This window comes from Erpetoichthys calabaricus, chromosome 1, assembly GCF_900747795.2.
Source record: "Erpetoichthys calabaricus chromosome 1, fErpCal1.3, whole genome shotgun sequence".
In the NCBI taxonomy this organism is placed as follows: domain Eukaryota; kingdom Metazoa; phylum Chordata; class Cladistia; order Polypteriformes; family Polypteridae; genus Erpetoichthys; species Erpetoichthys calabaricus.
The window spans coordinates 247,778,315-247,792,474 of record NC_041394.2 but is presented as its reverse complement, the minus strand read 5'-3'; the positions used below and the strand labels follow the sequence as shown (position 1 = coordinate 247,792,474).

Genomic DNA, 14,160 nt, shown 5'->3' with positions numbered 1-14,160 from the left:
GAGTGAGAGACAGAGAGAGGCTTCCAATAGGTGGTGCCATAGACCACAGGGGTGTAAGCCTGACAGCGAGAGTTGGAGGCTTTGGCATAGTGCCCTGCTATGGCCACAGATGGCAGCAGGGGCCCGAGCCTAGAAGCATCACTGAAGGTGGGCTGAACTGCTGGAAAGGCGCCTCCTTGGCTGCAAGAGCCTGTATTGGGTTAAGTCAAGGAGTTGTCAGTTTTTAAGGACTGCACCTGGACTCATGGTTTTTAAGGCAGTTTCCTGCTGTGTTTTAACCTCGTTTTAATGGACTATTTATTTGATTGTTTTAACTTCCACATAGATACTTCTTTTAATTGGATTATTTATTTACTTTTTGGTACACTGTTTAACTGTTTTTAATAAAAGCACTAGAGCATTTTTACACCTTTCCCTTGATTGGATGTGTGTTTCCCCTTATTTGCTGGTCCATCCCGGTCATGACTAGCGATGGTGTCGGGTTCAGGAGGTTGACAAAAAAGATTGGGAGCATGGAACCAACCTGCACATTCATAGAGCTGTTTTCTGTCTTGCGTCCTATATGGTCAATACATGTTCCAGGCCCCTGTAAACTTCAGTTGAGTTAAGCAGGTTTGAATATGTTATGCCAACAGTTTGCTGTTGTTCATAAAGATGCTCTTAATGGCTTTTCTGTTCACAAACCCATACATACTAGTAAATTCTTTTGGTTTTTTTTTTCTGTTAATGCATACACTTTCTGTCTATGGAGATTCACACATTTTACACTGATAGAGAGTGTTAAAGGTAATGTTTCCTTGTCAGTTGCATATTTTTTACCAATAACAGGATATATACTATGATGACTCAAAGAGCCCTTTTAATTTTTGTTATTATAATCACTGATCATATGTAAGATCATTAGAATAGGAAACCTCTACCTGTCCAACAACAGGAGCTTGATTTGTTTAGTGCAAACAGTTGGGAATTAAAAATCAGTGTTCTTGCAGCATGCTAAAGTTAGACATAGTGTTTTTTTGTTGGTTTTTAGAAGTTTTTGCAGTTTGAAATGAAAAAGCAAGTCCTCATCATTACTGCTGAATGGGGGACTCATGTCCTGCTCTCCGATCATAACATTAGACTCAAATAAGAGAAACTGGCACTCCAGCTGGCATTTTGATGATGCCAGAACACCCTGAGAATGTGTTCAAATGTACTCTGCATACTCAAAAGGCAGTGGAAATGAGTCAGTTGGTATATAGTACATTGTGGTTCCATAGCGAAAAAAAGACGTTTTAAGACTAGCATTGCATTTGTAGCAGAAAGCTATGTGATTGGTTTTGACATATTACTAACATTTTATTTTTTAGAATAGTTTTTTGGAAGGAGATTGAGAAAAATGAAGTGGCTAGCTTTGTAGAGAAGAATGTACTAAAGAAAAATTAGGAATACTGTACTTTTGGCCTGCAGGGTTGTCCTTGTGTTATGAAGAATGGGAAACCTGTGTATTGGAATACAGCTTGATGAAGTAGTAAAACATTCATCACTCCAACAAGATAAAGTAACCTGTTCACTTATTCTTTTCTTTTTTTCCTCTTAAGCGGTGGAAGACAGAAAATTGTTTATAGGAATGGTTTCAAAGAAATGTAATGAAAATGATATCAGGGTGATGTTTTCCTCATTTGGTCAAATTGAGGAATGCAGAATTCTGCGAGGACCTGATGGGCTCAGCCGGGGTGAGTACCTTTTTCTCGAGTGATGGTATCTTCCTAAAGAAAAATGGTACAGCTTCTTCTAAAGTTAACTCGTATCTCTAAGGTTTGAGACCTTGCTTTTGTGAGCCTTTATAACTATGCTATTTGAATATTATACATAGTCTATAAAGATTTTTATTGTATCCTTGTTTGGAATTTGAATATTCTAAAGTTTGCAATTTTTAAGTGAAAATGGAATACACACTTGTACAATACTTATGGAGTTAATAGCACAAAAAGAAGAGGGAAAATGTAATATAGGCCTTTAAGTTTTGTGTACCTTTAAATCATTCATGGCATTCAAATTTGTCTTCAATGTCTATATTTGACCATTTTATTGACATTTTTAATAAAATGATATACCCAAATTTTCTTTATTATTATTATATCACAAGTTTTTAACAGTAATTGTGGGATTTGTCTATGCAGAAACTGACTCGTGGAGTGCTTGGTGATGTTTGTGACTTTTAATTCTTCATTTTCATATTTTTTTTCTCTTGTTTTTAAAGGCACTTGCCAGACATCAGCTTCTCCCACACCTTTTTCTGCTTAATATTTATGTGTTTGATCAACAACACAAAAATACTTTCTGATGGAAAAAAGCAGATTTTCAGATTTTGATCAGCTTTTACTGTGGTAAAATGTAAAATAAAAGACAATAGAGCACAATACTTTCCCTATAAATTACTTACACAATGACTTAAGTTTCTTTTGTTAGGTGTAATTTATTTTCTGGTATGTGTTGGTTTGTTTTGGCAAGTTAACTGGGTTAAGAGTAAGTTGGCTGGTTTTTGAGTTTTAGATGTGTCAAAAAGGTAACAGATATAGTATGATGCTTTAATAATACTAAAAAAAAGTTTAGGAAGAATCCTCTTGTTTCTTTGTTACAACAGATGTTATCAAATGTTGGAGGCACTCTTTATAAAAGTCTTGGAGCAATCGAAACATCTCATGTATTATATGCTTTCAATTGAGATGACAGATCTTACAGATGTGCTTAGAAATACCTTTCTCTCGTTGTGCTACGTGCCTTTAAGTGATTGTGTCAGAGAGAGGAAATTACTTTCTGAAACCTTTCACATTCCTGCTATTTATCTGTGCAGAGGCAGCATAGGGAAACAAGCTGTACTGAAAAACAAGAGAAATTGACCCCACCTCATCAGTTCCATTTGGCATCAAGAAAATGTTCACAAAAAAAAAACCACAAAAGAGCAAAGTTACCCAAAATGTATTTCTACATGTAATACAGTAGGGAGGCTTCTTTTCTGTCTCATCATCACACCTATTTAATAAAGATGTCTGTAGATCAATCTAACCAGTCTGGCACCCGCCTTCCACTTAATTCATACCTGGTTGTCTCTTTTTACCCTCTGGCCTCTGTGCTGCTTTTTGACTGTACAATTGTGCTTCAATGTATATTCAATTGAATGACTTAATAGCATGCCTACAGGTCTGGAAACATCCATTAAACATTCTACTTCATTGCAATGTGCTCTGCTTAATATAGTTCATAAAGAAATACGATTTAGATTTGGTTATTGTGTAAATCCGTCAACAAGCTCATCATAGCCTTTTTCAGATAATTTGCAGATGAATTTAATTCATTTACCTACCTGAGATACTGCTGTTTGCATTTGTTATGTCATTGCGTGAAACCCACTCACATTTTAAAACAGGATATCACAATGAAGTCTATAAAATCACCGTTTTTCCTTCCCACTCTTAAGTGAAACTGGATGTAGGGGAAAAACTGGCAAAAGTTTCCACCTTAAAATACGGGGTGATTTTTTTTTTTTTTTCTTCCATTTATAAGATGTTAATGAATTACAGCTTCATACAGATGTGCCACATTGTCTTTCACTTAACTCATGAGTTCTTCCTTATTTCTTGTAGTGCTTTGCATACTAAAGAAATACACAATAATATTGTCTTGTCCGATCTACTTTGTGATTGTAACATTTCCATATCAGTTATCCTCCTGTACACCTGTTTTTCATTTTAACTTTGAAGAATAGACACACAGACGTGTGTTTGTTTAATGCCATTTAAGCAACACTTAATGCCTTGACATGTTTTGACTGCTTGGGCTTTGTGCAAAATGCTAGGCTTTATAGATATCTTAATGGTGCAATTCACAAGTCTGGAGGAGCATCATCTACTTGGCCGTAGACGGGGTGGGGGCTTTGTGCTCATTAGAAAAATTAAATGTTGCTTTTGGCAAAATGAAGAGGTAATTTGGTCCGTAAACAACAAGATGCTTAGTTTTATAAATAATGTTTAGTCCTAATTTTCAAGACCTATAAGTTTAATTGCATTTCTTCTTTTGGGGTGTAGTTACATATATACATTTGTAACAGCAGCAATATGTTGCTTCTCCATAATTCAGCAATTGAAAATATGTGTTTTGAAAATAAAGGGAAGAAACAAAATTATACACTTCTATTAATTATGTGCTTATGCCAGTATTCGAAAAGACCCTTACAGCTCCTGTCAAAGCCCATTTTCATTGTTACCAAGCACTCTGCTGGTCAGTTACAGCAAGTAAAAGGGTCATTAGCTGTGGAGTTTTGTATTTTGTGTTTCTACCATGCAAAAAATATTAATATATATAATCCTTAACTTGTTAAAAAAAAAAAAAAACACACACATGATTCCATGTAGTATTATATTAAGGGAGCTGGATTCATAACTTTTTTTTTTTTTTTTTTTAACAAAGGCAAGTGAATTTTTAAGTGGCTCAGCATATCAAGCTGTCACTTCAAAAGGAAAAAAAAACTTTAAAAAAAAAAAAAAAAGTAAAGTTAAATTTGGGTATCATTGACATACTATGTACATTGGTATAACCTAGATTCGTTTTTACATCATAATGAATATTTAAACAGAGTTCTAAAAAAATATTTACATTTCATTTTCAAAGGTTGGATGTCAATAAGATCCATGTGTATTTACTTGGTGTGAGGTTATATGATTATAATAAGCTTTAAAACCTTCTTAATTTGCTACCTGTGCCTATCCATTATGGCTGCCATTTCTATGTGGACTAAGACCCTAGACACCTCATAAATGTATAATAACAGTCTTAAAGTGGCCCTCAACCACATTTAAAAATGTGTTTCTCCCCCCAAGAATGAAACAATTTTGAATATGGTGTCAGCCTCTCCTTAAAAATTGATTTTTCCTACATGTTTGCTACAATTAAGAAGATAAGAAGGTCATAGCCATTTAATCTTGTATATATCTTTCTAAGGAGTAAATTACTGCTCCCAGGTTGTTTGCCTGTATTAGATTCACAATGTCTCATTTAGTAAGGGTTCGTCCTTAATATATACATTTAGAAATCCTGCCGTTATCACCTCTTTCAGGTGTAGTATATGCTTATTAAGCACATTGTTTTCAGCATTTACACCTTTCTCCACTTTCCTGCACCCATTTTTAAATTGTATTTTTATCCTCTTAACTGTTTTTACAATATTTTGAAATATGCTTTGTACAGTACGAAGCATGGCTTCCCTATAAAAGACAAACTACTGCCAGTTCCATTTAAGTTGCATGACAGGGCTGTTTTGTTCATTTTTCTAAGACTGATGAGCCAAGCTAAAACCTTGTTGACATCCTTCCTTTCTCGAACAGGATAAGATCATAAACAGCAATCAGACTGTGACTAAGATATTCTTTATTTAGATCAGTTGGTCAAACATTACATTAATGTTTATCTAAATTGTAAGTCCATTCTTTGAGCAATAATTGGGAGTTCAGGTTTAAAGGTGTCTCTGAAAGAAGATGATGGTTTTCCTTGTGAAGCCCTTTCCGTAAGAGAATGGTGTTTGTGCAGAATTTCTTACACTGTGTAATGTGTTTTATGAGCAACTCAGGAGGTTGCTTATGGCTCTAAGGTAACCAGTGGGCCTTGCTTTGTTCACTGCTATTTGGTTAAAATGTCACCACAGTAATGACTTGATAATCTAAGATATATACACTTTGCTAATTGTAATCCAAACATTACTTTAAGTATAAATCAATGCCTGTTTGTATTCAGAATTGGAAAAATAAAATGTTGGCTTGGAATTGAAAGTGCTGGACTAAGTAGTGTTATGCTTAAATCATTTCAGCATATATAAAGTACCCTGACAATAACCACTGGCAGAAACTAATTAGTGCTGAAATATTTTGTTAAGGAGTAAATGTGTGCATATGCTGTGTTTGTGTACTATGTACAGTATATAAAATGCACATGCAACACTATATATGAAAGAGAGACAGGCAGAGGGCTGTTTTAATGAGATCATTCTATAATTGCAGTCCAGCTGCTTGTCTAAAATGTAACATACTTAAAAAAACAAACTGAACAGTTGAACATTAATTATTAATTACCATTCAGCTTTCTTTAGAGGCATATGGACCTGCTTGAAATGTGATGTGATGGCTTATGACTCAGGACGACATCTATGCATATTAACACCATTGACACTCCCACTAACCTCCATGTCACTTGAAAGGCCTAAAGGAGAGAAAGTACAGGTGCTGATAGCTGAGCAGTTCACAACCCAGTGCCAGAATGCAACAAACACCAGATGTGTCAGACTTTCAAAGGGATTTCATTGCTCAGTATTCACTAAAATATGTCTCACTTTTCCATTTTCACAGATGATTTGTCTGTTCAAATAAGGCAGATACAAAGTTCACTTGGGGGTAGGATACTAAAAACTGAAGTAAATGGCATTTCACTCATTAAAAGACAGCCTAATTAGTCAAGTAGCTTAAAAAAGGGGAAAAAAATACAAATGGTACTTCTGTTCCTCAATGCCTTTAATAACTCTTAATAAAGCTACCTACCTAAAGAAATCCTGTAAGGAGATTAGAACATTCTTGGTACATGGTATTGAATTATTATTATACTCAGATTGATTTCTGGGGAGGGACAAACTGAATAAAAACAGGCAGGATTGTATATTGTCCTTTGTCTGAAAGATCTAAATAACCACAGCTCCAAAAAGTGTCTGTCATAAAAGGCTGCATTTTAATAATTGGTGTGCCACATGCTACAATAATGCTTATGCATATGTGATTCCATGCATCCATGTATTTATGTATTAAGCTTCTTCATGTTGTCTTAGTGTTGGAAATATTCAGGTTATGTAAAAGGCAGGATCATTCTCCATTGGTCAGTAGTAAAATGGACTGAAGCTGTTCCTAGTCAGTAACTAAGCCTTCATCCATTTCATATGCAAAGAAATTTAACTATGAATATTACTCCAAAGGCTTAGTGTCATGAAAAAGTCTTTAGCATGCATTTGTGATTGGATATTACAATATCCAATGTTGCTTGAACAAAAACTACATTTTTAATCAGTTTAGCTGAGGAGCGTATGTGCATTTAGTTTTTGTCTAATGCTACTTTCTTCTGCAATTTCAGAAGTAGGAAACTTCCAGCATTTTTAAAACTATGCCAATTTTATGCAGGGCACAATGAAAGATGAATGCCTTGGCACATTCCCCTAATGAAATGTTAACTAGTAAAAGGATTAACAAGTCAATTCTGTGAATGATTAATTCAAGCTGTTTATTTTTTCATGTACTACTGAGAACAGTGTCGTCTTGTGGCCGTTCTCGTAGACTGTGTTGGTTTAACAAGTGTCCAACCCTTTTGTCTTGTTGTTTTTTCTTTTTTCTTTTATTTCTTTTTTTTTTTCTTTTTTTTTTGTCTCTCCTGCTCCTTTTCCCATTGTCCCCACAGGCTGTGCGTTTGTCACGTTTTCTACAAGGGCAATGGCACAGAATGCAATCAAAGCCATGCACCAGTCTCAGACCATGGAGGTACTGTATCGTCTGCCCTTTCTCTGTTTTTCTTCTTTGTGGAGTCAGTTGGGAAATGTTACAGCCACACACTTTGTAATCCTCAAACAAGCCAAACTCATGCAATAAAAATAACCAGTCCTAAAGATCACATTGTTGCTGAGGTGCATTGTTGTCATTAGCCCATGTCTTATGATGCACCTAACATTACAAAATGTCATTTCAAAGAGCTTTATATAATAAAATAATGCCAATAGACCATGCAGGATCACTGCCCCATTTTACTGATAAGTAATCTGGACTTTCATGAGACATGAACTTTCAGAGGTAAAACAAAATGCACAGCTTTTTTGTTTATTCAATTTAGTATTATATATTTATTTGAGGCGTAAAGTTAAGGTATGTAGAATTATGACCACTGTCAGGAAGTATGTGGCATAGCAAATTACATATTTTTGGATGTGGTTGGTAAATCAACATAATACTTACTTTTAGGCATTCTACTTAAAAGCGTGATTTATTTAAATATAAAAGTAAAATTTTTAGCTTTATGAGTGAATTCCTGTTATTAAAATTAAAATAAGCAAGAACATGCTAGTTTAAGTTCTGTTTCACAGATGGCCAATTTGGGACAGTAAAGACCAAAATCATTGCCATCTAGATTTTTTTCAAAGCCATCATCTTTAAAAAGTCTTGTGATAAATGTTTTAAATTTCTTTGAACTAAAAATGTAACTTTGTTTTTCAAATATGGCTTAAGGAGCTATTGAAAAAAACCTTCCTTTTTTAGTTTACTGTTAGAACAAGATGCAATGGTTAATTTCAAAAAAAGTTTTAAAATATTTTTCTGCAAATTTCTTAGTTTCCTTTGTGGAGGTGGAGCTTTGCTTTATTTTGTAGCTGTTAGTGGGCAATAGTCATTCAGTAGATAGATGGTGTTCATATATTTGAAGTGCACTCACAATAATGCCCATTATAGAATAAGAAATAGTCAATTATTTTTTATTTTATCTTTAAAAATAAAATATTTTAATATTAATAATGGAGTCTTTTTATGTACAGTATTTTTAAATTTGTGTATTTTTGAGAATGATCTAGCATGTACTGCATTTACATTGTGTAACATGTTTTTATGTAAATAAAAATATTTGCATAAATCATCCTGAATATAGGCATGTTATCTTTTGTTTATAGACTTTCCATGATAACATTTTGCAAAATATTATTATAATATTTGACATAACAGCCTAGCGTACAAAGTTATTTTCATATAATATACAAATATGTTTAGGTTGATGGAGATACATTGCTCATGTGCATACACACATATATATATATATATATATATATATATATATATATATATATAATTATTATACATACACACACACACTATATGGATAAAAGTATGAGAACAAACCTCTAAATTACTGAATTTGGGTGTTTCAGTCAGACCCATTGCCACAGGTGTATAAAATCAAGCACCTAGCCATGAGATCTCCATTTATAAACATTTGTGAAACAAAATGGGTCGTTCTGAAGAGCTCAGTGACTTCAAGCGTGGTACTGTGATAGGATGCCACCTTTGCAATAAGGTGGGTTGTGAAATTTCATCCCTACTGGATATTCCACGGTCAGCTGTAAGTGGTATTATTGGAAAGTGGAAGTGGTAGGAACAACAGCAAGTCAACCAGAAAGCGGAAGACCATGTAAAGTCACAGAGTGGGGTCAGTGTCTGCTAAGGTGCATGGTGCATAAAAGTCACCAGTGCTCTGCTGATCCATAGCTGAAGAGTTCCAAACTTCCACTGACATTAACTTAAGCACAAAAACTGCGTAACAGGAGCTTCATAGAATAGGTTTACATGGCCCAGCAGCTGCATATAAGCCTCACATCACCAAGTCCAAAGCCAAGCGTCAGATGGAGTGGGGGAAATGTGTTATATGGAGTGACAAATCGTGCTTCTCTGTTTGGCAGTCAGATGGGCGAATCTGGATTTGGTGGATGCAGGGAGAACGTTACCAGCCTGACTGCATTATGCCAACTGTGAAGTTTGGTGGAGGAGGTATAATGGTGCAGGGCTGTTTTTCAGGGTTTGGCCTAGCCCCCCTACTTCCAATGAATGGCAATCTTAATGCTTCAGCATACCAAGACATTTTGGAAAACAATATGCTTCCAACTTTGTGGAAACAGTTTGGGGAAGGCCATTTTCTATTCCAGCATGACTGTTCCTCAGTGCACAAACCAAGGTCCATTAAGACATGGTTGGATGAGTTTGGTGTAGAAGTACTTGACTGGCCCACACAGAGCCCTGACCTCTACCCCATCAAACACCATTTGGTTGAACTGGAATGGAGATTGTGAGCCAGGCCTTTTCGTCCAACATCAGTGCCTGACCTCATAAATGTTCTATAGAATGAATGGGTGCAAATTCCCTCAAACACTCCAAAATCTTGTGGAAAGCCTTCCAAGAAGAGTGGAAGCTGTTATAGCTGTAAAGGGGTGACCAACTCCATATTTATGTCTATGCATTTGAATGCAATTTCATTAAATAATAATAATTTATTACATTTATATAGCGCTTTTCTCAGAACTCAAAGCGCTATCCACACAGGGAGGAACCGGGAAGCGAACCCACAATCTTCCACAGTCTCCTTACTGCAAAGCAGCAGCACTACCACTGTGCCACAGTCCCTATTGGTGTGATGGTCAGGCATCCCAATACTTTTGTCCATATAGTGTGTGTGTGTGTGTGTGTGTGTATATATATATATATATGTGTATATATATATATATATATATGTGTATATATATATATGTGTATATATATATATATATGTGTGTATATATATATGTGTATGTATGTATATATATATGTATATGTATATATATATAAAATAAATATATGAGCACTATTCTTAAGGTTCATGTATAGTTTTCACAAGTTTTAGTCACACACTATTAGTAAAATATATATTGGTAAGGTGGTTTAACATGAGTCGATATGGCAAGCCATACACAAACCCAAAGATTAGAATTTAGTGCACCTTTTCCTGATCTGAAACTTACTTCAATTATTATTAACAAGAGGAGAGTAGAAAATGTTGTTTCACTTTGTCTTTCAGCTGAAGAAGCAGAGCATCAACTGACAGGGTCACACAACTTAGTGAAATGTTATATCTAAATTATTTGACATAGAAACTTCTTTTTAGATCAGACTTGGCTGCCAGTATAATAGCGTATTTCTTGGGAATGAATTAATGACATTTTTAATGAGTGAAGGTCAGTACTGGTAACAGGGAAACAAAGGAATCATCCTCAAATAGACACATTGAAAAGATGTCTGTAAAAGACACATGTATATTGAATAAACAATTGTAATTAACTATATTAAAGGCCACCAGAGTTATTTCTTTTGTGAATTTTAATATTCTGTTGAAATCGACTTGTAATAGAGTGCTTTGATGGTGAATTCTAAACTCTGTTGCATTGTCGGTTTTCAGTGTTTTGTGTCTTTAACACTAGAATTCCTGAAGCCTACGAAAAAACTCATAATCCTGGCCCACCTTAAATCCCTGCACACCTCTTCATCAGCATCTTTTTTATATGCATTGATCAGCCTAAACAGCAAGAACCCTGCTGTCCCATCCCCCGCCCTGACGGAGCTCAGCTCGGGCAAAAAGTTCTCCCAGTTCAAGCCAAGGCTCCTTATCTGCGTGTGAGGTTCCTAGAGTTGTAGAGGGTAAATAATACAGTATATCACTATTTGGAATACATGCATTTCATGTGTGTTTCATGTCTACAAAGATCTGGGTAAGTGTAGGATGAAAGGAAATGCAAGAAATGCTAAGTACATACCTAAAGCAGAAACTTTTTCCGTGTTATACTAATATATATATATATAGATAATAATAATTGCAGCTCACTACTCAAACTGAGGAGTGCCCGGTCTTGAACCCTGGATCTTCGGGTTATAAGGCAGCAGATCTCACGTCTTCACCATTGAAGAATATGTGTAAACTCCCTGTCGATTGACATTTGAGTTTGAGTTTGAAACTCTTTGACAGCCACATGTAAATCAAATGCTTTTTTTTTTTTTTGGTCATATTCTTGAATAAAAGCGCATGTGTTGATTTGATATTTGGACTAAAGTCTTCACACATTATGCACTTATTGTCATTATTAGTATAACATGGAAAAAGTTTCTGCTTTAGGTATGTGTTCAGCATTTCTTGTATTTCCGTTCATCCCACACTTACCCTGATCTTTGTAGACACGGAACACACATGAAATGCATGTATTCCAAATAACGATATACTGTATTATTTACCCTATACAACTCCAGGCACATCACATGCAGATTAGGAGCCTTGGCTTGAGCTGGGAGAGTTGAGCACTGTCAAGGCGGGGGATGGGACAGCAAGCTGCTTGCTGCTTGTGATGATCAACGTATTTACAAAACAAAAGATGCTGATGAAGAGGTGCGAAAGGATTTAAGGTGGGCCGGGATTATGAGTTTTTTCGTAGGCTTCAGGAATTCCAGTGTTAAGTAAACCACAGTAAAATACTATGTGCTTTAAGGGCTCTATATGAAAACTGAACAAACTGAAAATACATTGTTGGTGATTAAGACTAAGATATAGCTCCTAAATCATGCTTCAGAACTAATTTTTACAACCGAGTTGTAATCGTGCATCCTCACTGTATGTTTGTTTGCTTCCAGATGTGAGCTATATAAAATAAAGATTGATTAATCATTAATGTTGAAAAGACAGACTGAAATATCACTTAAGCAAGTGCAGTATAGACATAATATTACAATAAGTTTTTGTAACACAGCTTCAGAACAATACGTTATTAAAGTTAGCTAGTATTTTTGGTTACATTTACCACAAAGACATAACCAATGAGAATATTGTACTAAGGATCTATTACACACCTGTTAAGAGCCTTGAAATATTGTGAGGGTTGGTATGTTTGTAACACACGAACATTGGGACATTTTAATATTGTTAACATGATATATGCTAGCAGTGATTAGAATGGTCATGTAACAAAGCTTTAATGAAATTGAACGTGTGTAGCCGTTATTCCCTATGACCAAAAATGTGTCTTTATATTTAGAAATACTTAAGTTACTGAGTTTTTGCAAATATTCAATCAAAGTATGATTATATTAAATTAATTTGGTGTTTGGATATTAATATGTAACATTGGACAAATAAACACATTTTTTTTTAAAACAAAATTGGGGGAAGTCCAGCAGCTGCACCTTACCAAGTTCGCTGTAAGAGTAACTCACTCTGTCTCAAATATTTTCTAGTAAGAAGCCTTTGCAGGACTTGTTCATTTCATACCTTTATTGTTATTTTAAATGCTGCAAAGAGTGTGCTTATTCATTTGCCCTCCTATTTTCTTAATTAACTTTGTTGGTCAATAACGATACTATAACCAGATGGTACTAGGCCTTTTGGTCTTTGCTGCCTAAAGCCAGCAGGACATTAATTATATGATTTCTAGTCGGAGGAGATGTCAGATGCAAAAGCAGCCATTGCTAGATCTCTGCACCTTGAGGATGTCAGATTATACAAATAGTAAGCACAAGCTTGCTGCATTCTGACAGCTGATAATATGCTGCTTGACACCACCAGTGCTTGCATGAAGCCTTTCCCGGCATGGCAAGCTCAGCAGAAATCTTGGCCGTTTTCTTTTTTTTCTAATTCAGTTCAACAAACAAAAGACATCAGACAGACAAGCCTCTGTTTTGTTTGCACAGTCCAGAATCACCCGCATTCCTCCTTTTCTTAGGACAGTGCTATATTGGATTGTCCTTCCACATAAGTGCTCATTGGTTGTCTTGTGTTGCACAAATACAAGCCCACCCCTACAACCGAAGACAAAATCAAACCCATTTGGTTTTGTACGAGTGAGTTGCAAATCGGTTTGATGGAGTTTCAGGGGAGGTAAAACTACATGACCGGAAGTCAAAGGCATGTGCCACTGCTGCCCTTAATTCATTAAGATTAGCCTGCAACTGGAAATTGATGATAAGGTCATATTGTTTGACTGGGGTTAAGGTGCACCAAATGGGGAAGAGAAATGTAGATTGACTGGCTTCTAGCAAATTAGCTACCCATTTTAAATTTCATAGTTTTCGTGAAAACAAAGGAGATTATGCAGCTCTTTGGACCCAATCTTGTCATAAATAAATAAGTCTCTTTCTTTATATACAGACTTTCATGGTGCTCAGTATTACAAGGCATTTTATCTTGAAGTTAATTTTTCACTTTTAAAAAAAAGTTAGTCATTAGACCAGATTTTCAGTAGAACATTCCATATTTTCAACCACTTATATAACACTTGTAAACATTTGTTTAGACAATGTAAAAATGCTCATCTGGGTGTTCTTATAGCTATTCTTAACAGTTACTTCCATATGAAGTGGAAGGGGGATACCCTTGTGCATTTTTTAGGGAATAAAAGATGCATCTGTGATGCTTTTCAAAAGGTCTCTGCTTCTTCATAGGAAAGGAGTATTTATTTAATGTCCTCAAACCCCAGTTTTTTGTCCGCTTTCTGGGAGAATAACAAACAAAGCATTGCATCAGTTAGCTGGGTGCTATTTTTAGGCTGAT

The 14,160-nt window shown here is 35.3% G+C and overlaps 1 protein-coding gene across 10 annotated transcripts in view; it reads left to right on the top strand.

Annotated features, from left to right (window-relative positions):
* celf2 (cugbp, Elav-like family member 2) overlaps window positions 1–14,160 on the top strand; it is a 549,771-nt gene that overhangs the window by 491,286 nt on the left and 44,325 nt on the right. For all 10 annotated transcript variants that reach the window (XM_028813890.2, XM_051935886.1, XM_028813929.2 and 7 more), the window contains 2 exons: window positions 1,581–1,715; window positions 7,468–7,547. In XM_028813890.2, the coding sequence (XP_028669723.1) occupies window positions 1,581–1,715; window positions 7,468–7,547 (215 nt within the window). The remainder of the gene's footprint in view (window positions 1–1,580; window positions 1,716–7,467; window positions 7,548–14,160) is intronic.